Source organism: Antechinus flavipes, chromosome 4, assembly GCF_016432865.1.
Source record: "Antechinus flavipes isolate AdamAnt ecotype Samford, QLD, Australia chromosome 4, AdamAnt_v2, whole genome shotgun sequence".
In the NCBI taxonomy this organism is placed as follows: Eukaryota; Metazoa; Chordata; class Mammalia; order Dasyuromorphia; family Dasyuridae; genus Antechinus; species Antechinus flavipes.
Window position 1 is genome coordinate 258645972 of NC_067401.1, and position 27844 is coordinate 258673815.

General features: G+C 32.1%; 1 protein-coding gene across 6 annotated transcripts in view; it reads right to left on the bottom strand.

The window, feature by feature from the left end:
* RARS2 (arginyl-tRNA synthetase 2, mitochondrial) overlaps positions 1-27844 on the bottom strand; it is a 94325-nt gene that overhangs the window by 63914 nt on the left and 2567 nt on the right. For 5 of the 6 annotated variants that reach the window (XR_007953585.1, XM_051997375.1, XM_051997373.1 and 2 more), the window contains exons 2-8: positions 23606-23679; positions 21410-21512; positions 18473-18556; positions 12793-12890; positions 10559-10614; positions 6051-6134; positions 2735-2811 (exon numbers count right to left, since the gene is read on the bottom strand). Coding sequence is in view for 5 of the 6 variants with exons in the window: in XM_051997375.1 (XP_051853335.1) it covers positions 2735-2811; positions 6051-6134; positions 10559-10614; positions 12793-12890; positions 18473-18556; positions 21410-21512; positions 23606-23679 (576 nt within the window). In the remaining variant the exon portion in view is untranslated. The remainder of the gene's footprint in view (positions 1-2734; positions 2812-6050; positions 6135-10558; positions 10615-12792; positions 12891-18472; positions 18557-21409; positions 21513-23605; positions 23680-27844) is intronic. The other variant, XM_051997377.1, reaches the window with a different exon arrangement.

The following is a 27844-nucleotide window of genomic DNA, read 5'->3' on the forward strand; positions in this document are numbered from 1 at the left end:
TTAACTCATCCCTCTAGATTGTTTCATGCCATCTATACAGAAACTAAAAGGTATAATGGAAGGCCCCTTTGTCTTTTTTCACGAATGTTCTCCTAGAACGAAACTGAAAATGACTAATCTTATTAATACTTATTAATCTTATTATTACTTCTCCCCTTCATGTTCTTTACTCAGGAATTCTTCCAATCAATTATGACCTCTTTATATGTGATCTGAAACGCAATGAAAATGTTCTATTTTCCTTCACCTTAAAAGGTAGAAAATGATTTCAAATAACTTAGAAAACCAGTTATATTTCAAATTTTATAATTACATTTCAAAATCAATTGTTAGCAAAATAAAGTATGATTCAAAAAATTTGAATTTCTCAACTTTTTATGTGATAATTACTTTCCCTATGTCACATTTGACTAAATACTTAAACTCTTCCCTTAATAGTGCAGCAAAGTCTCAATGTGCAGTCCTTTTGCGATGTGGGTGTTCCCTGTTGGCATGGTTATGTTTAAAGATGACTATTTTCTTTAAAAAGCACTTTTCAAAAAACAACAACAACAACAACAAAAAACAACAACCAAAAACCACTTTTCAACCTCCAACAGCTTTAAGGAAAAAAGACAGTTATAATTCTGGGAACTAAAGCAGCTTATCTTATATGGCAACTATAAAGACAGGTCATTAATATTTCAACTTCATCTGTCAAAACCCTCAATAAGAAAGAAGGCAAAAATATTTTAAACAATTTGGTAAATAAAAATATGATCACATGATTTTTTTTGTGCAGTATGATGAATGTGAAAATATATATAGAAGAATTGCACATGTTCAACATATTGAATTATTTGCTTTCTAGGGGAGGGAATGGGGGGAAAGGAAGGAGAAAAAGTTGGAACACAAGGTTTTACAAGGGTGAATGTTAAAAACTAACTTTGCATGTATTTTGAAAATAAAAAACTATTGTTTAAAAATAAAATTAAAAAATGATCACTTCTGCATAGTATAGAAACATACTAAAAGAAAAAAATTTTAATCTTTTTAGAGGTATTTGAGAATTAGAAACAATATTGTGTTCAGTTCAACTACAAAGTCTGTGGCATACAAAGTTATCTAACATAAAAAGGGAAAAAGCTTAAAAAAAGCAAAACTTTTTTTTTTTAAATATTTCCCCACCATGCACCTTCTAAGGATCCTCAAGTGGATTCTTATCTATCCCTAATATGTCCTGAATGTTTTCATGTGGCGCTGAAAAAGCTCAGCCACTGACTTGAAGGATCTCAAATAGAGAAAAGGGAACTAAGGAAACTTTGGACAGAGGAGATGTTACTTGTAGGTCCTAAAGAAAAGAACAGAAAAGTGAAACCAAAGAGCTCAACTGGACATATGAGAAGATAAGCACCAGGCGAGAGAACTGGTAGGAAAAAAGAAGACAGACGGTCTGACTGATAGAGACAGAGAGAACAAAAACACACACCAGAATAAGAACCACAGATCAAGAGCACATAAAAACAGAACAAAATATTCTCATTCATAAATTAAAGTCATGTGTTCTAATTTGTTCAGTGACACAAGAAGAATTCTCTCTGTAATGTTTTCTTATATTTTTCAATTGATTTTAATTATAATCTGGAAGAATGTTTCGCTCATTCTCACTATACAAAACACTTTAGCTCTGTTTATGGATTAATTATGTTGAAGACTGGGCATATGATTAATAAAAGAAAGAAAAACAAAACTAAAATTATACATAGCATTCACTAATAACATAAAGGCAACATTTTCCAATTAAGTTTGGTTTCTTCATTAAAGGAATAGATGCATCAGACAAATTTAATCCAATAAATATTTATTGACTCTCTTCCACGAGTGACAGTATGTTAGGTACTGTATGTATAAAATTAAGAAATGATAATCCCTGTCCTTATTCCACTAAAGAAACCACAGGAGTAGTTCATGACTTCAAAGGTGCTTTAAGTATATTTCTCAATGAATCAGACAAGTTCTCAAGAAAAGCCTCATGATATAGGATAGAATATGATAGGGCAAAAAGAGTTATCCAAAATAGTCTAGAAAAACTGAGGCAATAGAGAATATTTTCAATTTGGATGATGGATAAGTAGAAGAATCAGTAGGTCTTAGAATGAACTAACAATTATGTATATAAAAACTATGAAAAATGTCTGAATCTTATTTTAATTCATGCCTTGTCATGCATGAAAGAATTCATAAATAAATCCCTTGAGTAATCCTTGAGTAACATCATCTTCTAAGCAAAATCTAGCTTGTCAATATTTTTATTAAAATTTGATACCCAGTTCCCTCTAAAAATTACATTTTTTAAAGGGCAAACATTCTTTCTTTCTTTCTTTTTGTATCTACAATGCTTCACAAGTATAATATAAATTATTACTGTACTGAATTAACTGGCCACTATGTGTAAGAAACTATGCTAAGCAATGGAAATTTATAAGATGAAATTATTAACAGCTTCTTTCCACAATAAGTTTATATTCAACATTTAAACAGATGATTGAAGGCATTTTGGGGAGGGAAAAAGAGAATGTGTACATCTATTTATGAAATCAAGTAAAAGTTCATATAAGTCATGTCATTTAAGCTTTTTTACAAAGCTTTTTAGTAGATTATAGGTCAGGCCAATCTCTGAAGATCTTGCAGTGCAGAAGGTAACAAGTACAGGAAGTTTGGGGGGAGAAGATGAGGATATTTTTCAATAACTCACCTCAAAGAGATGCTGTAAAGGATTGGACTGAAGTTTTTCTTCATAGCCAAACAACTGAAAACCAGTTCCCAAAAGACCTAACATAATGATTGATAAATATAATATGAAATGGGATGTTAAAGAACATGTAATCAGAATATATTTCTATGAAAAAACTCTATCTTTTATACCAAATTAACATCTTGACAGTAAGGTATGACATCTGCACCTTTTGATGATCAATATTTCTCCATACCCAAGATAACCAACATAAATGTTCAATATAAATTAATATAAAATAATTCTACTTCACAAATTTTTTCTGACTTCTCTGAATTCCTATACTTACTTCATTCTTATACATCAGGTCATCTATGACATAGATGATTACATAAAATTAATTTTTTATTAAGTATACAATGTGTATATATCTCATGTATGTATACATGTATATATATTAAAACTTCAAGTTAGAAAGAGGAATATCCTTAGAAAATTAAAATTCCTTAGTTAGAAAGAGGAATATCCTTAGAAAATTAAAATTCCTTAGTTATTTTCAGTATAAGTGGGATAAGGAAATAATTCAAAGCATTCAGAGATAAATTTCTTGTTCAACTCTGCTGAATAAAAATGAACTTATGCTTTTGACTATACAAATGTTCTTTGACTATTTGTCAAATGGGATAACAGCACTTACCTCCCAGGGTTATTGTGATAATAAAATGAATTATTATTTGTAAATTGCTTTGCAAACCTTAAAATATAAATCCTAGCTAATACACAAATAATATTCCTATGTTTATTGGTCTTAGATTAAAAATTCCAGAAGAATACTGTATCTTATGAAATTATTTTTATATTATAAATGGAAATTTCATTTTATATTTCATTCTTAATATCAACAAAAACTTTTTATATTAGTATTTATTTCAACTCTGCCAAAACTATAATTCTTAATGATACCTTATTTTTCCAAATACTTGCAAAGGTAGTTTTCAACATTCACCTTAGCAAAATCTTGTTTTCCAAATTTTTCTCCCTTCTCCCTGCTTCCCCAAGATGGCAAGTAATCTGATAACATGGTAAACCCGTGCAACTCTTCTAAACATGTTTCCATATTTGTCATGCTACATAAGAAAACAAAACTATAATTCTTTCTAATCAAGAGTTGTGTCCATAAAATGTAAAATCTGAATATAAATTATGTAACCAATATGAATCATAATAGTTTAAGTTTTTAATGCAAAAAAGCAAGATATGGACAAGGGATGAAAAAAATATTTTTCTGAAAAGCTGTGTTTGTGCTCAAAAGATATTTTGGTAACAGTACATTCTAAAAATTCTGGGTTTTTTTTCTGAAAACATATATTTAGTATGAATCCACTAAGAATAATTTCACAGGAAGAAGTACTTGTGGATTTTTTCAAAAATCCATTTACCTCTAGAACTGTAGCAAAATTTAAAAAAGAAAGGGACATATTATAGTAGATCATCAAAGAGAAAATGGGTTATCAGAGGTTTATTCTTTCATTACGTTTGGGTGTTTCACATATAAGGCATATCAGGCTGTTCAGGGAAGTTAGGATTTTTTTTTTAAGTACACTTTTAATGAGGCTTTACCAAAGGAACATACTATATACCATGTACATATTTAGTCTGAACAATATGGGCACCATAAGTATACAATAGACCTATAGTGAGGAATTTACTAAATAATCAACAATTTTTTTTAAAATGGCTGTGATTTGGGATCATGAGGGAAAAGGAAAAATGTTTGGAATTCTATAAAAGCATAAATGTGAAAAATAAAGATACTTTAACATTCACTTGTATGCACACATATTGATATATATGTGCACAAATAGATACAGTGTATACACACACACATAAACACACACACATATTTATGTACACTTTAACTAGTTCTGTGCTTAGATCTATCTGCAAACTTTCTACAAGGTATATATGATGGAAACAGCCAAAATTACTCTTCCACATTGACAACTACAATGGAAATGCTGGCAGATCATTAACTACAGCAGTATTCCAGAGAAGCATTATCATAACAAAATCCTGGATTTATAATTTGGCATACCATGGTCACATCTTCAATAATAATAGTTGTTAAATGTCTAACTTGATCACATAACAAAAGCTGAGGACAACTGTTGAAATTGGACCATTAAGGCTAGAAGAGAGGCCTGAGATTTGGAGCTACAAGCAATATCCTGGGTTGTAAGTTGGTTGTGAAATGTGAAGTATTATCTCTCATTGCTTAGCCTGAGAATAATAAGTATATTGCGATGAATATTTTTAGCCTGTAGTTAAAATTTTAATAATTCAAAGGGGCACTACTTATTCATAATAGGACAGTCTAGAGTTAAAAGAAAAACTCCTTCAAAAGGATTGTTTTCGGAATTCTGTTGTTGAAGATTTCTATGAATGGTCATTCTTCCTTTCCAAATACTTAACACATTAAATGTTATATACTTGACAGATACTTCAGTTTATATCTTGAAATCATATTTTCCTTGAGATTGTTAAGCATTTTCAAAAGTCTCTGATTACTAAAAAGTCTACAATTTTTAGTAATTATAACCTAGGCTCTTGTTGATTTAAAAAAATAGAACAGAATCTTTGTTCATCTTGGCCCTCCCCTACTCCAAGTACAACAGTACTTGAAACTTTTCTGGTTATGAATATTTTTGGAATAACATAGGTTCCTAGACATATTTTACTTCATATCCTGTTCCTTTTTGAACCTTGCTACTCTTTCCCTTCTGCTTTCCTATTGAAGAACAGAGGGAAATGGAAAATGGCAGCTCTTTGTCTTAATGATGACAGGAGTAAATGATATAATGAGCAGACTCAGTGTGATGAGGCATAAAAAAGCTTGGCTAGACAAAATTAAAATAACAGAAGGGCAAGGGGTCAGAAGCAGAGGTATATAAGGAAAAGAACGATAGAGAAAATAAAGTGGCTCTGGTTACTCATATACTCTTGGTATAAGAATATTTATAGTTAAGAAACACAGCATTAGAAGTCATTCAAATTTTAATAAAAATCTGGATTGTCTACAAAGATACTGATTTAGACATAAAAGATTATATATATTATTATATATTTTTACTCTATAGCTTGTCTATTAACAATAAAAATAACATTTTTTGTTGAGAAACAAATATGCCTCCCCCAAATCTTTACATCAAGTAGAAAGGCCTATTTCATTGAGTAAATTTTTATTCAATATAATGATAAGAAATTAACTAAAATCAAGTCAGATTATGCTTTACAATAAAATAGGGAGGGAAAAAAACTTAATTCCAAACATACTTACCAAACTGCATGCCCCAATCTCCAAAGTAATTTATCCTTGTTACTTGGTGTCCTAATGCTTCTTTGAGATTTGCTATAAAATTCCCTATTAATTAACAAAAGTTTTTAATTCTTATCACCAATTCATGCACAACACCTTTTTTTCTATAACAAAAGTCTAGCACAGCACATTGTACATTTGCTAGAAATTCATCATGTAAATTAAATTTTTTACTAGTTCATTCATTACACTTTCTATTTACATGACAGGACCTAAGGAATTACTTTGCACTTTCTTTACATCAATAGAATTTCTTCTATTAGTAGGATTTGTGAAAATTTAGTAATTACTAAGTCAATTTCAGACAAGGAAGAGACTTGTAATAGTTATGCTTCTGCTGTGCTTTACGCAACCTCCAGTAAATTATAAGCAAACTCCCTTTCATCTAAGGCCAGCTCATAAATAGTTTGCTTTATTTCTTCTTGAACCCCTACCTTTCACTGAGAGCATTATAGACCTTGCTCTCTTCTGAGGAAAGCATAATATAATACAATCTATAATCACACCATGCCTGGAATATTGCAATTCCTTCTTCTGGGTCTCTTTCTGATTTTCCCTTCTAATCTACAGATGGCAATAAGAGCAATCTTCTCTAGATATTAACCTGACAGTAATAGAAGAATCAATGTCAAAACTGACATTTAGATTTTAAGAAATCAACTATAATAATACACAAGAGAAAGATGCTTAGTTAGAACTTCATATAAATGTGTGTACATAAGTGAGTGTGTGTGTGTGTGTGTGTGTATACACTGTATATGTAGGGGGAAAGAGATCAAAATCAGAAATAAAGAGATAATGAACATCAAAGAGATAATGGACAATGAATCCAGAAAGCAGTTCAGTGAATAGAGTGGTAGGGCTGGAATCAGAAGACTTGACTTTAAATCTGGGCTCAGAAACCCATGTCATGTGTGACCATCGGCAAGTCACTTAACCTGTACCTTAATCCACTGGAGAAGGAAATGGCAAACCACTCCAGTATCCTTGCCAAGAAAACCTCAAGGACAGTTAAAGTTAAAGGATAGTTATAAGCATGCTATAGTCCAGAAGGTCATGAAGAGTCAGACAGGACTAAATGACTGAACAACCACAAACCATCACAACTGAATATAATGAAATATTATTGTGCAGGAAGAAATAACAAATATGAAGAGTTCAGATAAATGAAATATGATATGAACAGACAATTCTCAGACGAAGAAATTGAAACTATTTATAGACATATGAAAATATGCTCCAAATCATTATTAATCAGAGAAATGCAAATTAAGACAACTCTGAGATACCACTACACACCTGTCAGATTGGCTAGAGTGACAGGGAAAGATAATGTGGAATGTTGGAGGGGATGTGGGAAAACAGGGACACTGATACACTGTTGGTGGAATTGTGAACACATCCAGCCATTCTGGAGAGCAATTTGGAACTATGCTCAAAAAGTTATCAAACTGTGCATACCCTTTGATCCAGCAGAGTTTCTACTGGGCTTATACCCCAAAGAGATACTAAAGAAGGGAAAAGGACCTGTATGTGCCAAAATGTTTGTGGCAGCCCTGTTTGTAGTGGCTAGAAGTTGGAAAATGAATGGATGCCCATCAATTGGAGAATGGTTGGGTAAATTGTGGTATATGAATGTTATGGAATATTATTGTTCTGTAAGAAATGATCAGCAGGATGAATACAGAGAAGACTGGCGAGACTTACATGAACTGATGCTAAGTGAAATGAGCAGAACCAGGAGATCATTATATACCTCAATAACGATACTGTTTGAGGATGTATTCTGATGCAAGTGGATCTCTTCAATAAAGAGAGCTTTAATTGATCAAAGATGGACAGAAGCAGCTATACCCAGAGAAAGAACACTGAGAAATGAATATAAACTGCTTGTATTTTTGTTTTTCTTCCCGGGTTATTTATACCTTCTGAATTCAATTCTCCCTGTGCAACAAGAAAACTGTTCGGTTCTACACACATATATTGTATCTAGGATATTCTGTAACCTATTCAACATGTAAAGGACTGCTTGCCATCTGGGGGAGGGGGTGGAGGGAAGGAGGGGAAAAATCGGAACAGAAGTGAATGCAAGGGATAATGCTGTAAAAAGTTACTCTGGCATGAGTTCTAGCAATAAAAAGTTCTTTAAAAAAATAATAAATAAATGAAATATGATTTGAATTGGAGAGTAAAATAAGCAAAACCAAAAGAACAATATATATAATGAAGACAACAAAAATGAAAAGACTACTAAAAAGAAACAACTCTAAATAATGGAAAAGCAACAGTGGTCTCAGAATAGACATAATGAAACACAACCACCTCCTCATGGGGACTACTACCATTTACATTTATCAGATATGTCATCACATAAGATGAGTACTCAGTGTATAGTTGGCTGCCTGTATGCACACACTTCCAGCAAAGGAAAGAGATAATTCTAATCCTCCATTCAATGTTGGTAACTGCCTATAATACTATCTGAAAAGACAATGATGCTGCCAACTACAGGATCATAGAGATGCCAATCTCTCCTCTATTCCTAGCCACCTAATCCAAAGAGAAACAATATCTAAAGTATCAATTTCCAGGTGAAATCCTGCTTGAAAAGAAATTGATGACACCAGCTCTATAAAAGATTTTTATGGCCTCAAAACCCCCTTCAGAAGGATTAGACCTTGATTCCTTGAAAATTAAAGGGTTGTACACACCATCACAAATGTCCCATTAGGGGAAACAGATCTTCATAGAAAATAGCACTAAGGTCTAATATCCAAGCTATGTAGAAAACTAGTACAAATACAAAAAAATAATCTCTATTCCAAATAATAAGTGATCTAGATATATTAACAGGCAGCTTTAAAAAGAAATGTGCAAGCCTCTCAAAAACTACACAAATGAAGATGTTAAAGGTGCTATGGGAAAACAAACACAGTAATGCACTGCTACAACTATGAAGTACTTCAACCCTTCTCTACAAAATAATTTGCGATTAATTCAAAAAATAACTAACTTGTATATATTCTTTTATCCATGGCCAGACTATATCCAAAGGAGGTCAAAGACAGAGGGAAGATTCTCAAAGAGAACAAATTATTCATCACCAGTAATTTTGCAGAGGTACAGAAATGGAAAGAAAGCTCACTAAATGGGGAAAAGCTGAACAAATTATGCTATATCTATCCAACTGAGTATTACTGTTCTATAAAAGAATGACAAATCAGAATAATTCAGGAAAACATAAAGACTCATATGAACTGATAAAGAGCAAAGTGAGAAGAATCAGGACAAAATTTATGTGATGATGACAATAAGACAGAAAGGAAATCAACAATAAAATGACCAGCATGATCTAAAAGGAAAGATGGTAAGTTATGCTTATCTCCTATTGATCAAGGTGATCAACTACAGATGCAGAATGAGGTTTGCATTTGTCTAAATGTTTATTTGTTTTTCTTAACTGTATTTTATTTGTTACTAAAGAGAGTATTGGGGATTATGGAGGAGTCATTGGGAATTGACAGTAATATCAAAAATAAAGCATCAATAAGATATTTTTAAAATTGCATAGTATCCCAACTTAGTGTAGTAGATCAACTCTCACCCCTTATCCCTACTGAGTTTATCAGTCTGATAAATCAGCCATCAAGGCCTCAGGTTCTAAGACTGTATGCAGCAGAAGAGATACTATTCTCCATAAAGAGAAAAACTTCCTATTAGGAACTTCTTATACTGATAAAATCACGGGGAGAGGGAAGAAAAAGAGGCAGAAGGACAGCGAGAAAATAAATGCAGCATTCTTTTTTTCTATCATGTTTGATGGGTTTTATTTTGGATTTGTTTAGTTATCTTCACAAGCCAAGCAATTAATTATATTTCATTAAATAAGCAATCTCAGTCCTGTTAAGATAAAAATTCTATTTTTGTCTGCCTACATGACTGCATTAATTGTAGCTTATCCATCCATTCATTCACTATTAACTCTGATATTCAGCCTCCCAAAATTTTATTTATCCAAATTAAAAGTATCAAGAATTTAGATTCAAAAACCAATTGCTTGTTGATAAGACAGGTTGACCTATACTGATGTCTATAAGAAAAAGCTAGATTTTATTTAGCTGTAAATAATATGATATGTTACATTTCTTTGAAAACTTATGCAATACTAAGCTGCATTAATAGAAGTTTAGTATACAGACTAAGGAAAACCATAGTTATATTGCAATTTTTTAACAGAACAGACCAAAGCTAGAATTCTGTACTGTTTAATGAACACACTACAAAAGAAAGTTGACAAACTAAAGGTCTGTAGAAAAACATTTCCTAACTTTTAAATTTAATCTTTTAGTAGAAAACACATTTTAGTTTAAATTGTATATTTTATGAAATATTATGTCCATGTTCACACAAATAAGCAGTGACAGTTATTTTGACTTTTAACATAGTCCCAAGACACCTTTAGTACTCACCTATGATTGTAGAACGCAAATGTCCCACGTGAAATTTTTTGGCAACATTAGGTGAACTGCAAAAAACAAAAATAAAAAATATACAACACTACAAGTTGATTTCTGTGTAAAGTTTAAAAGATGTAGAGCAGACATCAATACAATTGGTGGAGCTGTGAATTGATCCCACCATTTTGGAGAATAATTTGGAATTATGCCCAAAGAGTTAGAAAACTGTGCATATACCCTTTGGTGCAGCAATACTACTATCAGGTATGTTTCCCAAGGTGATCAGAGAAAAGAGGAAAAGTGTACATATGTTTTAAACTATTTAGAGGAGTTCTCTTTATGGTGACAAAGAACTGGAAATTGAAAGAATGCCCATCATTTAGGATATGGCTAAACAAACTGTGGTATGTGATTGTGCTGGAATACTACTGTGCTATATAAGAAATGATGAGCTCAATAATCTTAGAAAAACCTATATAGATCTGCAAAGAAATAATGAAGAATGAAATGAGAAGACCAAGAGAATGTTGTATATAGTTAAGCAAAATTGCTTTAAGAACAACTTTGAGCAAATAAATCACTTTGACTATTATAAATACCCAAACTAACTATAAAGGTCTTATGAAAGAAGGATACTATCTGCATCTAGAAAAAGAACTGATTTAAAAAAAAAAACCTATGTATAGAATGATTTTACACACACACACACACACACACACACACACACACACATTTGTGTCTAATACTAGTTATCTCTAGAGTGGGGGAAGAAAAAAGAAATTTATACAATATTATATATTTAAAAGGAATAGCAAGTTGTACATGACAGATTTACAGTTTCATATGCAATCATCTTTTAAAAAACACTATGTAATGGAAATGCTTTATTCCACAAGTTAAAAATAAAAAATTATCTTAAAACAGTGAAGTGAATAAAACTAAGATTTTGCTGTATACAGTAACAGCAATATTGTGAACAATGAAATTATTCTGAGTACTATAATACTCAAATCAACTATAAAGTTCCTATCTATGAAGATGGCATCATCCTTCTCCAGAGAAAGAACTGATAAACAGAAATAAACATAGTATAGTTTTACATATATTTATAAATCTGTGATAAATTGTGGCCTTCTCTCTTCCATACTATAAGAAAGGGAAGATGGGAAGAAGACAGTTTGAAACTTAAAATGTAACCAAAAAAAATAAATTTATAACAAAAATAAAGCCATAAAGATTTAGGAAAATGTCAACTAGGCAAAGGTCAGAGAGAAACAATGATCTTTAATTGAAAAGAACCTATTAGTTATAAGGTAGCACCATTAATCATAATGATATTATATATACCTAGCTAAAATCGTTGTCTAATACAAAATTTTAAAAGATTATTTTAAGCAGAAATAAGGTAGCAAAATAGAAGATTGGTGTGATGATTAGAATCAAAAGAATGCAAAAATCTATGAAGCCATTTATTTCCTTTTCTCTGGTCCCTTTATTAAGCAGTTTTCTGACTTACTAAGCATCTGATTAGAGGCCAATCATTTTCCCCAAATTGGGTTATTATAACATGTGAGTATGACCTATTTTTTTCTTTCAAAGAACTTTCATTTTCATTTCAAAGAATTCATATTCAATGGCTATTATTTTTAAGCCCTCCCTTTAACTTTAAAAAAATTATCTATAACATTTTTTGACTTTCCAAATAGAAAAATAAGAATTTGTTACTGCTATTCTTTATTTACTACAGAAATAAAAGTAACATGTATTTTAAAGTATTTTAAAAATATTGTCTCATGACCAACTATACACTCTTCTCTTTGGCTGTTTAAAAATAGACCACAAACACAACTGTAAGGATAACTACTGAGATTATTTCAATTTTATTGAATTAACATTTTAATGATTTTGTATAAAGCTTTGTACTCTAAGAACAATAATAATAAGCAACACATCTCAAAAGGATGCTGTGCAGAGAAACATTCTTTTACTAAGAAAATAAATGATACTTTATTTTTTAAAAAGACAAAAGACAAAGCATCTAATGAGTGAAAAAATATCTGGATTGATTATCTATAAACTCATGTCTTATATAATTGATTGTGACCTCAGATTCTAAATGCGTTGCTTTTGAGGTTGTCCAACTTGAAAATAATATGAAAGTAGTTAATGTCTGCAAAACACCAACCTGAAAAGTACTTTCTCAATTAGTTATATGAACTGTTTAATATCTAAATATATATACTCACCTAAATTCAACCACTACCTTCTTCTGGGGAAGATCAGAAAAAAGTTCACTTTTTAATCCATAATTTGCACCATTTTCAAATACTTGTTGTAGCACTGTCTAAAAAATAAGTGCAATCAGAATTTAATTCTTTAAAAAGATACTACAAAAAACTGATTTTAAATAATTATCTTATTATTTAATAGAGAACTGAAACTTCTCCATGTAAATCTCTACCTTCAGGAGCTTAGAAAAGCTAAAGACTGAGAGCAGAGAGTCAAAGATGATGCTAAGGTTTGGAGCTTAAGTGAAAAGGATGCTGATAACATCAAGAGAAATAGAGAAGTTACATAAAAGGCCAAGTGTTTTGGAAGAATATGAGAACCAAAATTTTGGATATATTGAATCTGATGTGGGATGGAATGAGTAAGTGAGATGTTCAAGTAAGGAAATATAGTATATAGCTGGAAATATGAAACGAAATATCTGGGGAAGAGACTGGAGTTAGATGTAGAGATTTGGAAGTCATATGAATATAAGTGATAATTTACCTTACAAAATAGATGGAGGTGGCAAATAAAAGAACCTTTTTAAGATACCTATGGCTCAAGAAGCATAAAGAGATGAGGAAATAATAAGAGAAAGAAAAAAAAGCTTTAGGAGTTAAGAAAAAATAATAAAAATATTTTTCTAAAGAAAGAAGTGGACATTCAAAAGGATGAGATGGTCAAAAACTTCAGATATCGCAGTTCAAGGAGAATAAGATCATTATCAGAAAGCAGTTTCAGTAGAGTGCTGTGATACAAGCCAGATTATAATCTTTACATACTGCATTTTCTCCCTAAAAATAGAGTTTAATTTAAGATAGATTTATCTGGGCAGTGCAGAAACAATATTGAACTTGAAGAAGGACCTAGCCGAGTTCATATTCTACCTTCAATATACATAAATTGTGCTGAATGATCATGGCAAGTTATTTAACCTATTTGAGCCTCAAATTTTCATCTCTAAAATGGTGAGACTTAGACCTATAGCACTGATCACATATGGTGATTTTAAGAATCATGAGACAATGCACAAAAAATGCTTGGAAAATTTAATAACTCCATAAAGAATAGGATGGACTTGGAGGCCACCTAGTCCAACACCCTCATTTTATATATCAGGAAACAGAAGGGTTCAAGGATGTTATGTTTTTTCCAGGGGATTCAAAACAATATCCTCTGACCCCAAATACAATACAAAATATTAGCTAGCATCACTGTGCACCTATTTCCACACTTTTATGCTAATAATTTAAGATCTGTGCAATTTTGGACATGGCCACAATAGGAATTTTTTTGTGTATGAAGCAACTGCTGTTAAGTGGCTTGCCCAGGGTGACATAGCCAGTAAATGTTTAAGTGTCTGAGGCTGTATTTGAATTTAGATCCTCCTGACACCAGGGCTGAAGCTTTATGCACTGCACCATCTAACTGCTCCATATGAATTTGTTTTTCTTAACTATGCACGTTTAGTGCATAGTTTCCTTCTTAAAAAACAAAACAAAACAAAAACAACCTATTTATAACTAAATACAAAGTAAGAAAAAATCAAATAGACAGGAAAAGGAAAAACAAAACATAATATTGTAATGTGTCTAGCAGAATAGGAAGGACTCAAAATATGTAAACAATAAATTTCCATTTTGAGAAAATATATATTATATAACATATAATATAATGTCTTATATTCATGACTTTCCATCTTTGCTTCTTTGTAGGTTATTCTTTTGTTCTATGTTGAGCACTTTTTATTTTATTCTTTCACCGATCACTATATTCTGAGAAGTTCTCCATCTGCTCTATGCCAGCAGCATACTATCAAACCTTGAGTGATCACTGAGGTACAAAAAAAACTTAAGTTATACCATCAAAAAAGTAAGCATCAAATCTGCTCCCTTGAGGTGACAGAGAATGAGGAGAGTTCCAGAAATGAGGGACAGCCAAAGAAAATGTCCAGAGCTAAGAAATGATAAATGTCTCATTTTTGGAAGTGCCAGGAGACCAGTGTCATTGGATCAAAGAATATGTGTTGGGGAACAAAGTGCAATAAAACTGAAAAGACAGGAGGCAGCCACCTTATGAAAGGCTTTGTATATCAAAGAGAACATTTTGCATTTGGTCATGGGAGTAGGGAGCCATTATTGTTTACTGAGTAGGGTTGGTGATATAGTCAGACTTGTGTTTTAGGAAAATCACTCTGACAGCTAAATGGAGGATAGAATGAAGTGGGAAAAGACTTGAGGTAGGCAGACTCACAACCAGGCTTTTGCAATAATGCGGGTATGAAGTGATGAAGGTCTGCACTAGAATGGTATCAGTGCTAGAGTAGAGAAGGGGTTATGTATGAGAGATGTTGCAATAGTGAAACTGATAGACCTTGGCAACAGACTGGATAAGGAGAGTGAGAGAATGAAGAGTTGAGGATGATTCCTAAACTGTGAACCTGAGAGATTGGGAAAATGGTATAATAGAGAAGGTAGGAGTTTCGGACATAATAAATTTAAGTTGTCTACAATATATCCACTAGAGACGTTTGAAAGACAACTGAAATTGTGAGGCTAAAAGTCAGAAGAGAGATTGGGGCAGGATAAGTAGATTTGTGAATGTCAGTATTTAGAGACAATAATTAAATCCATAGAAACTGATGAGAATATCTAGTGAGGTAGTATGAAGGAAGAAAAAAAGAGGGCTCAGGACAGAACCTTGAGGGACCTTCAGTTAGAGAGTGTTATATAGAGGAGGATCCCACAAAAGAGACTGAGAAGGAGCTATCAGATATGGAGGAGAACTAGGAGAGAATAGTGTCCCTAAAACCTAGGGAGAAAATGCAGGGAAAGTCATCATGTGTCAAAGGCACCAGAGAGATCCAGGAGAATAAAAAGTGAGAAAAGACAATTGGATGTTGTAAGTGAGAGTACACTGATAATAGGAATAAAGTGGTTTTCAGTGGAATGATAAGCTTGGAAGCCAGATCAAAACAAGTTAAGAAGAATGTGAGGAGGGAAAGGAAAAGTTTCTATGTAATTAGAACTAGCCATCAGGGTAGTTCTACAATATAAATTCTGATAAGACGAGGCAATTTCATTTATAAATTTTTATTTGGAGATACTAGGTCTCACCTAACACGTGATTAACCTTCTGGTTGCAGGACATACACTTTTAGATATCCCCAAGTGGGGATGATGCTTTTCCCTAACTCCCTGGAAAATCATGGAATATACATTTACAACACATCTGGTCAGTTTAAATGATCTCAGCTATTGTCTCAGAAAAATTTTTTCCAGACAGCCCAGTGGATAGAGCCTTGGGTCTTGAACCAGAAAGACTCAATTTCAAAACTGTCCTTAGATACTTAGTCACCTAAGTCTCTGCATGCCTTGGTTTCTCTAACTGTAAAATGGGAATAATAATAGCACCTACTTCCCAGGACGTGAAGATCAAATGAAAAAATACTTGTAAAATATTTGGCACAGTGTCTGGCACAGAGAAAGGCCCCATATAAACACTAGCTGCTAAAATGAAATATGTGACTTTGGACTCATGAGTATCATAACCTAAAAAAAAAAGAAAAATAGGTTAAATAAAGCTACATTTTTAGTTGACTGGCAAAGATGTGTTCTTCAGCACTTAACATGCCAGCCTAATACAAAACTACAACTTTATTAAGCTTACTCTTGGCTATCTGTGCCACTAAATACATTCCAATAGGCTATTTCTTTAATATCTGACTAAAGAGGGAAATGGAAGTAGGTACAACAAGCAGAAATAGCACAACACATTTATCTTTTGAGTTTAATCCTGATCAGTAATGGAGAAAAAAAAATTTCTGTCTCATAAGATCTTTTAGGAACAGTGCCAACTACAGAGGCAATACAATTTACAATGTCTTGGGGCCAGGACTAATCCCTTTATGTGGCACCTCAAATGAATTACACTTAGTTGTATAAGATTTGAATCCACAGCCTCAAAAAAGCTCACCCCCAAGTACATTTCACCTTAAAAAAACAGGCTAGTTCATCACTCTGAATCAAATAACAAATATCCAAGAATTGAGACCAAAGAATGAAAATAAGGTCAACATACAGTTGTCAAAGACTAATTTGTAACTTTAATCATGTATCATCAGATACAGCATTATCCAATACAAAAGAGCTTTAAAGCAAAATTTTGTTAATTAAACACCATTTTTCCATTTAAAACAATAGAAAGAAATGGGAACATGGTTCTTCATCTAATATTTTGCAATTGGCAAAGAAAAACAAAACCTGTTTACCTCTACTCTGGAAACTCTGGTGTGAATAAATTGATCAGTTCCATAGAATTATTAATTGGGAGAAATAGGTTGTATTTTACCTCAACATTAAAACTATCTTAAATCTTTCAACTCCTGAAGACTAAAACTTCTTTGCATAGGTTTCTGAATCTTGGAGGGGGAGGAAATTATTTATTGTCTATTGTGAGCATGGTACCATTCTAGATCCTAGAGCAGAGGCATTGCACTGAAGTATTCTGTAGCATGCTCCTCTACATATAAGGTTTTTTTTTTTTAAAGCACAGTCCGCATGGAGTGATGCCACCTTAAAACTCTATATGCAGAAAGTTATCATCCAGAAAGTATCACTCCTAGATGTCTTGGAACATGAAGAACAAATCAAACCAAACCTATAGCAAAAGACCAGCAAATTGGGGATAGTCTAAAATAGTTGTTCTCAAAATGAGAACTTATAATTATTGCAACAGGTTTATGAATTTACCATGAATGCATAAATAATATGCATACCTTCTGTAGAATGATGTATGCTTTGCACAAAAATAGCTTATTATTTTTCAAATCATATAGATATTACTGTCATTAATGAGATACAAATGCATTTAGAAATATTAATGAACTTAAGTTTTTGTTATTATATATTTTCTCCATCAACAAATACTAACAGTATGACTACCATCAAGAAAAAAACAAAATGACAGATCCTATCTCCAAAGTCTGGGCAGTTAGTTACATAGCTGAAAGTGAAATGGATTTGAGGGTCCTGTTTCTATTATTTAATTACAGACAAATTTCTTAACTTCTCTGGTTTTCAGTTTCCTTATCTGAGGGGGGGTGGAGGGGGCAGGGTGTGCTGGGCTAGATGGTTTTAAAAATTCAGTCCAGATCTCTTCATGATTCTATTTATTACTTATACCAGACAATTTTGTATTGCCTATAAAGTATTAAATGAAATCTAATTTCTTCCATCAGAATATAGGTTCTCAGAAGGCAGATGATTTTTACACTTCCCTTATGTCTTTCATTGTTCCAAGCACAGTGATAACTTGTATTTACATCATCTGCTTATATGTGGTATCTCCTTAGTAAAATATAAGCTCCCTAAGGGCAGAAACAGTTGTTGTTGTTGTTGTTGTTGTTGTGTGTGTGTGTGTGTGTGTGTGTGTGTGTGTGTGTGGTGTTTTTTTTTTTTTGGTCTCTGCATCTGGTATATGATGGATTAAGAAACACTGAATCAAGTTGTTGAACAGCAAACACTCAATATATACTCGCTGTTTGCAATATAAAATTCCATGTAAATTTCAAAAGATTTCATTTTAGAAGAGCTTCCATGATTGAAGAATTACCTTTTGCCTAAATTATAAATATGAAATATTAACAATTCTTACCTTTGTTAACAGTTCCCTGTTTATTTTGAAGTTTACTGTCCCAGGTCCAGTGCTGATTTCACTCACTACTGTATCACATTTTAGCTGGAAATATAAATATATTAAATTAGATATTAAATGAAAAGAGGCACATATACTTCTAAGATGAAAACAAGTATTTGGTCTGCAACGGCATCCAATGAACTCTTTTTAGTCAAGGTATCGCTATTCTCCTAGGCTTATTATTTTTTAATCAGATAAACTCTTTCCAAATTCCCTTCTTTTGTTTATTCCTTTCATCACTTTCTGCCTCATATCCTTATATCTTATATCATGGAGTGCTGTCCTACTCCAGATCTCCATTCTTCTCCTTTGAAATTCTAAATGTTTCTGGTAATGAGATGATGACTTGCTATCACAACAATCATTCTGACCTGCAAATTTTATACATTTTATTTCTATCTGAGCATCACAAAGCATGTAGTTTCATATTAAAAAATTTTACATTAATGTACATAATGTAAATAATTCAACTGGTGTTTAGTCAATTATTTTTGTTCTATGTGTCAGTTCTCAGAGTCGCATAAGAACAAGGGTCTTGAATTGTGCATGTTTTTAACTTATTAAATACTTACAAATAAACAGGCCTGATGATATATAGTTTGGATAACTTAAAGAATTGGCAAATGTCATTCTGAAACCATTAGCCAATATTTTTGCAAAATAAAGTGCAACAAGAAGATTCTACGATGATCAATTCTGATGGACTTGACTTTTTTCAACAATGAGATAATTCATATCAGTTACAATAATCTTGTGATGAAGAGAGCCATTTACATCCAGAGAGAGGACTATGAGAACTGAGTGTGGACCACAACATAGCATTTTCACTCTTTCTGTTGTTGTTTGCTTGCATTTTATTTTCTTTCTCAGTTTTTTTCGTTCTTGATCCAATTTTTCTTGTGCATCAAGATAACTGTATAAATATGTATACGTATATTGGATTCAATACGTATTTTAACATATTTAACATGAATTGGATCACCTGCCATCTAGGGGAGAGGGTGAGGTTAAGGAGGGGAAAATTTTGAACACAAGGTTTTGCAAGGGTCAATGCTGAAAAATAACCCATGCATATATTTTATAAATAAAAAGCTTTAATTTAAAAAAAAGATCATAAATAATAAAAATGAAAGATTGGAACAAAAAAAACCAAAAAAAAACCAAAAATAAAAAACAATGTGCCTAAAATGTTTAAGATATTTACACATGCATATAAATGCACATAATGTAAAAATTCAGTTGATGTCTGGACAACTACTGCCATGGTTTTCTATATATTTACTCATAATAATATCTAAAATCATCAGTTCCCTGAGTTATGTGTCTTACTTATTGTGTATATTAACTTCTGCATTCAGGTAACAGGTATAGATGATATTACTGCCTGAGGAAATTATGAAGCTAGTTGATACCTTTAGTCATTATTTCTGAGAAATAATGGGTATAAAGGATCAAAAAAGGACAAATTTTGAATGAAATGAAAAAAAGGTAACTCAATGCTAGGCTCTACTCCCCAAACCAGGAGATATAAAGTTTCAATTGTACCACCAAGCCTCATAAGAAAGAACTGGCCAATGGAATCTCCATATGGGGGAAGAACTATCAAGGACTATAAAATAAAGACAAAAAGCTTTATTACAATGTTTTGTTTCTTTATTTGTTTTATAAATAAAGATCAGAGAATGATTAGCCTAAAGATTAAAAAAAAAAAAAAAAGACTTCAAACATCATTGGAGTCTTCAAATATTTGAAGGGAAATCCCAAGGAAAAGAACTAAATGTCTTTTGCTTGCCACTAGACAACAAAACTAGGAACAATGGGTAAAAATTGTAGAGAAAGATTTTATTTCATTTCACTTTAAAAAATATTTATTAAATGCTGACTGAATGATGTATAAAGCATTGTGCTTGGTCGAAACAAAATAATATTTCTTCGAAAGGAACTTATATTCTAATTAGAGATTAAAATTTAAAAAAAAAAAAAGCAGCTTTGTTTTTATTTTGGCTTGACTAAATGGGAAGTTTCTGCAGAGCTAATTACATGCAGAAGAGGCTCCCTTAGGAGGTCTGAAGTCTTCCAGCAGAGAAAGGCTACACATTGTCAGGAACTCTGTAAAAGGAGATTCACATTTCAACTACAGGCTAACTTAGACAGAAACCTATATATAGATGACTTTGCTAAAGAGAGTTCGAATTAGTTTAAACAAAACAAAACCCTATTACTTATTTGCAGGATTGTTTTATCATCTTAGTTATCCCTTTATTAGTTAAATAACCTTTATTTTCTATTTATGCCATCTCTGATCCCAATTCTCTCTCTGCTTTGCTTATAATTAGCTTCTTAACAGACCTGATCTAACTTCACATTATGATACAACTTACATTTGGTCATTCATTACCCCTACATTTTTTCCCTGCTACTAAACAAACTGTGACTATTGGAAGTAAAAGAGATTTATTAAATAATACAAAATCCAACGATTTTCTATTACATCTAATCATTTTTTTCTCATTTTATGTTCATCTTCATCGAGAACTATTTTAAAATTGTTATCCACTACTTCAATTTATCCAATTCATTCTGCATTTTAACTACATTCGCCCAAGTATCCAGAAGTCTACCCAGATTCAAATAATCTGTAAATTTAATTAATATTCTAGTTATTCTCCAAGTATTTAACCAGAAAATTAAAAGATGCTGAATCAAGAGTAAATCTTTTATTTTTATACAATTTGAAAAAAATCATAGTTTTACAGTAATGCTTTAAAATAAAATTATCTCACATTGATCAGCTTTTTTTGGGCAATGATTACTATAAATGTATGATTAAATAGACAGTCTGTTTTTAGCCCAGTAATAAACTTAATAAAAAACACAAATTAGGTGTTAAAATACCTTCTCTGCTAGTCTTCGGGTTTGAACTTGAATATCTGGTTTTGAGTGACCACTGCTGCTCTCCAGCACAGAATGTACAGAAAGTTGGAAATCAGCTACTTCTCTAAAAAATATTGAAAGAAAATAAAATTGTTTCTCCCTATTAAAAAATTTACAGGAACTCTAAAGAAAGACTATGGCTATTTTCTATTTCCAACTTCTATTTACAATTTAAAAAAGCTTTTACATCAAGAAAAATAAATTTAAAAATGAACCAACAATTTGCATTGCACTTTTTGCTTTCTTCCTTTCCAACACACAAAGTAATCTCAAGTCAGTATTCCAAAGAGTTAAGCAGGGCAAATATTATTTCTCTTTCTCTCTCTTTCTCTCTCTCTCTCTCTCTCTCCACTGGAGAAAACAATTTTCAAAAGGTGCAATATCCAACAAGGGAAAAGTCTATTCCATATCCAGTTCTCACAAATGGAAGAATTGAGTGCTAGGGTAGAACGTTGGGTGTTGGGATGTTGGGAGAGAAGAACCTGGATGTTTCAAGATAGTACAATGGTATTGTGTCTTGTCTTCTTGAATGACAGCAACTGATCTTCTTACTAATCCGATTTAATCCTATTATAGAAAACAACCAAATAGCTTTAACCACTATACTCTGTCTAGGAAGCATCACAACCTTATTTACCACTATCTGTGCTATCACACAAAACGTTATTTAAAAAATCTTAACCTTCTCCACATCCAACCAACTTGGCCTAATAATAGTAACACTAGGCCTAAATCAGCCCCACCTAGCATTCCTGCACATCTGTACCCATGCCTTCTTTAAAGCAATGCTCTTCCTACGCTCTGGCTCTATTATTCATAGTCTTAATGATGAACAAGATATTCGCAAAATAGGAGGCCTGCTTATACTTCTCCCCATCGCCTCATCAGCAATCATCTTAGGCAGTCTTGCCCTCATAGGCACACCTTTCCTAGCTGGATTCTATTCAAAAAATTCAATCATTGAAGCCATAAATACGTCACATGTAAACACCTGAGCCCTATGTATAACCCTAATTGCCACAATACTCACAGCTGTTTACAGCATGCGAGTGATCCACTTTGGCCTCCTAAAAGAACCCCGATTCCTCCCTCTATCACCACTTAATGAAAACAACCCAGACCTAATCGACCCTATTATACAATTAGCCCTTGGAAGTATACTCGCAGGATTCCTACAGACAACACCATAGTATAGTGATATCTTCAGAACACACATAAAAAAGAGAAAAAGAATACAGAATATAAAAAAGAAAAGAGGAAGGACTCTAACACACTGGGTAGATCATTTATGAGGTACAAATAAAAAGAAGCCCAAGCTGAAAAGGCACAAAAAGGCTTGATTCCAAGTCAGTGGAGGGAATATGCAAACTAATGAAATCAATAGAATATTTAAGAGATCCAAGTATATGTTTTATGCATATACTGAAATAGGTTTATCTCAGACCCCAACTATAGAATGGCTTGAGAATAATTTTAAATGTGTTTCAATGATGATTGATGTTATGCTGAGAAAGGTGTCAAATTACATTATCTCTACGAGGCTCCTGTTTAGCTCTGAGAACAAAATTCCTGAGAAGTATGGCTGGAGTGAGGGTGAAGAGACACTATATTCTACATACCATCAGTGCTTAGCCTATCAGAATTTAATTAATGGAGACTCTTGACAAGTTCCAGTTATTTTATTTGCTCTAAATTCTAGTTAAAAAAAAAAAAATCCTCTCCAAGAGAACAGCAGTATAGATAATACAGGAAAATTATCAGAACTTGCAATAACAGTCAATATTTGGGACAACTATAGAATTTCATAGTTGAAAGGGCCTTCAGGATCTATATAGGCTAAAAAAAATTCGCATTCTTACACACCCAATCTCTATTTGAAAATATCCAATTAAAATGAACATGACTTTCTGAGGCAAACCATTCTGACTTTTATACAAGACTAATTGTTCAAAGAGGAAATATAATTTTTTCTGTACATATATTTCTATAGTATAATGTCAATGAGAAAATGTTTTAATATATAAAATTTTACTTCCATAGCTAGCTCCCTGAAACTCAACTATTTTGTTTACTAGCATAAAATGTGTGTACACACATGCTATATCAATTTAGGTTAGCAGCATTTCAGTTTACTATATGGAAAAAAAAATACTTTACTCTTTTTTGGAGATTGGAACTGCAGATATTGACTTGATCAAGTTTTCTGGTGGAAGATCCAAAACTCTGGATAGCTAAAATCAAAATAAAGGCCAATTCAAAATGACTGTTAAAATATTTCACAGATTCATATCCAGTCATATTACATGTGTATAACTCCAATTTTAATTGATTCATTTAAAAAAATTTCATTAAACAAGAATATCCAATGTTAAATATTTATTTGAAAAGACAAAAATACTTATAAGGATATGAAAACAAATGCTAACAATAATTCAGAAATCTGGTCTTTAGAAAGAAAAACAAAAGAAAACATTCTCAAAATAAAACTCACATTTCCACATGGTAAACATGCCTAACTTCCCTCATATTACAACCAGATACTTTTAATAAATGTCATCTGATTATACAATGCAATACAATTAATAAATGTTGGCTTGGGAATCACTTTAAGGTTATGAACTTTTTAAAAAATGGTTTTAATTTTATTTTGTACATGAAACCAAACACTATCTCTCCCCGCTTCTCCCCCTTTGGCCACTGGGGTTAAGTGACTTGCCCAGGGTGACACAGCCAATACTTGTTAAATGCCTGAGGCTGGATTTGAATTCAGCAAGCACTATTTTTAACTGTCAAGATATATATAATACTGAACTCCCCTAGAAACACTGGCTAGATAGTCTCACCCAAGTCAATTATAATTAATTTCACCTGGCGAATAAGATGAGAATCTTGTTAACCATCAAGTGATTAAGATTTTGAATGAACAAAACCAATTCTGATAAAAAAATGATTTGAACTGCTAAAAACAAGTCCAATTTAATTTCAAATTATTTTAATGTTTATAGTAATAACTTTCAAATAAATGACAATATTAACTCAAGTAGAAAAATCATTAAATTAAGCCAACAAAAGGCTTAAGGCTAAGATAAAGTTTCTATCAAAAGCTACTTAAAATTCAGTTTAGAATTTTTGTCTTTAATATTTATCACCAGAGGTTTATAAATGAAAACAAGAACAGAACTCAAAAGGTATTCTAACACTTGAATTTTATAGATATGTTTTATAGAGTAAATTAATTGCCCAAGGTCACATTAATAAATTTACCATTGTGTATACATAGGTACACACAGACTGCAGGGGTAGTATTTTATTAGAGGCTTCCACTCTGAGTAACTCAGGTCAGTTTTTCAATTCAACAAAAATTTAGTAAACATTATATAATTGGTTTTGGATTTACAACATAGACATGGAAAAATAATAGTCTTACAACTCAAAAATTTTATCACTTAACAGAAGTAAGCAGTCATACAGACAATTATGGGCATATTATAAATCTGGTCAAATACTTTCAAAAGCTCACCATGATTTGCTGAATAAAGCACAAAGTTCTTAGTCTAGTATTAGGGCTTTAAAGTTTAGTTTCAACCTAACTGTTCAGCCTTACCTCACACTATTTATCTACTCCTTCCATGTTTTATCTAAGACCACTCATCATTTATTTTTTTTTTTTTTTTTTTTTTTTTGCTTCTGTGCCTCTGTTCACATTACTCTGAACTTGGAAAGCCTTATCTACATTTCTATCTAACAAAATCATACCTGGCCTTAAAGAATTAGTTCAAATGTCATCTGTTCCATATAACCTTCCCTGCTCATATCAACCATCCATCCCCCAATTCATAACACTTTCTTTTGTGTCCTTTTTCTTTTAATTCTTGTTCTCGACTTTGTATTATAGTTATTTATATGGGAAATAGTTAAAAATGCTAAAATGACAGTTCGCAAACCTCTATTTCATAGGGAGGTCAACTCCCTTTTTAGACTATAAACTCCTTAAGGGCAAAGATAGAAATACAATCTGCTTCTAGTTTCCTAAACTTCCTTCACTTCCCTTTTCAGACCCCAATCACACTTTCCCTTTTTTTTTTTTTTTCATTAAAAATCCTTCTTTGATCCATCTTCTCTAAAAGTGGCTAGTACTGTTTTCAATTAATCCCTCTCTTTTATTTCCCTCAAATCTCTTATTTCTCATCTCCCTATTAAGTTGAATTATTTGCCCAACAGCATGTTTTAGATGAATGGGTATATCCTCTATCCTTTCTTGAGAAGTTCAGATGAAAGTGATGCTCTGTTACTACCCCTTCCACTTTATTTATATAATTTTCTACTTGTCCATCCTGATTATGTTAAATGGCAATTTCCTCTTTTTCTTTTCTTTCCTTTCTCTTTTAAATGTCATCAAAACATTAACAAAGCCACTCTCATATTATATTATAATTCTGAGAGGACACATATCTCCCTCATCACTTATTTAGTTCCCTCTGACTGTTCACTTGTATTTACCTTTCTATTTCTCTGAACTCCAGTGTTTGTATCTCAAAATTTTTACTTCTCTAAGATCTTTCCATTAAAAATACCTAGAAGACCTCTATTTCATTGTCATTGTCATTCAGTTGTTTTCAATGTGTCCAACTCTTCATAACCCCTGAAGTAGTTTGCTATTTCCTTCTCCAGATCATTTTATATTTGTGAAAACTGAGGCAATCAGTCACGGAGTTAGTAAGGATCTGAGGCCAGATTTAAAATCAGGAAAATGGACTTTCCTGACTCCAGACCCTACATATAACTTAGTTTTCCTGTGTAAATTATTCTTGTAAGCCTTTATCTTCTGCCTTTTAAAATTTGGCAGTCCAAACTCTGTTGCTCAAACGGAGTAGCTGCCAAATCTTGTGTGATCCTAATTGTGGATAATCAGGGCTGAACTCTCTTTTTAGCTGTTTGCAGTATTTTTTCTTTATGAAAACTCTGATGGAATATTTTTGTTTGAAGGTTTTTCCAGGAGATGACCATTAGATTATATTTTTTTATTCTGGTTCTAATAGATTTGGGAAGTTTTCAATCATGATTTATAAAAATGACAAGGATCTCTTTCTCTCTCTTTCTTTTTGGTATTAGCTTTAGAGATTCAATGATTTGTAAACTTTCTTGTTTTCCAGAACAGTTTATGAAATGAGAAACCTTACATTTTTTTCAATCTAATTATATTTTATTATTTCTTATTGTCTCATGGAATCATTAACTTCTCTTTGGTCCATTCTAATATTCAAGGAACCAAGTTTTGAACCTCTTCTACTAAGCTATTAATTTTTCCATCTGTTTCAGAATTCTTGTTTTATTTTGAAATGTCATTTTTAAGTTAGACTCATTACATTTGTTGTAGGAATTCTTATTGATCTGAAGGTCAAACTGTGTTTTTCTTTGAAGTATACCCTATAGATGTTTTAAAGGTTATTCTCTTTTTTCTGGGTTTTTGTCTTGAGTGTCTTCTCTAATAGCCATTTAAGATTGATGTCTATTTTGTTTAATTCATTCTTCTGGTCTTTTTTTTTTTTTTTTTTTTTTTTTTTTACATTTTTAAAAATGAAAGCTTTGGCTTTTCTTTCCATTTAAAAAATAGCTTATTTTCAAAATGCATAATTTTCAACATTCATCCTTGCAAAACCTTGTGTTCCAAAATTTTTCTTCTTCTTACCTTCCCTCCTATTACTACATGGCAAGTAATCCAATATATGTTAAACATGTGCAGTTTTTCTATACATATTTCCAGATTTATCATGCTACACAAAAAAAGTCAGATCAAAAAGGAAAAAAATAGAAAAAAGCAAACAACAAGAAAAACAAAGATGAAAATATTGTGTTCTACATTCAGTCCCCACAGTCCTCTTTCTGGATGCAGATGGCTCTCTTCATCATAAAGCTATTGGAGTTCAGCCTTACTTCTTAAACTGGGACTTTGTATTTGTGGTTATAAGCACTCCTTCTGGAATAAACAGTGGAAATAATATAATCTTGACTTTTATTATTTGGAGTTTTACTGTTACAGTCTCTATGTTTTGAATGTATATTCCTTAGGCATCTATCTATGAATAGCTTTGGCTAGAAAACACAAACTTTTATCATTTCTAAGAAGTCTCACCAAGGGCTGCCTTCCTAATCTTAGCTTTGCAAGCTTCCAATACCATCTGGTTCTCAGCCCCACAATTATAGTCTTGACCCTGACTAGAATTCCAGTACACCGTTCTGTGTTGAGAAGTTCTGTGCCTTCACAGCAACAGGGTTAGGTACACTCTTGGAGGTCCACAGACTCTGCCTTGCAGCTTAGCAACAAACCTGAGGCCAGGTCAGTAGCTAAGTGCCTATTCCTTCCCCAGAATCAGAACACAGAGTTAAGATTCACCT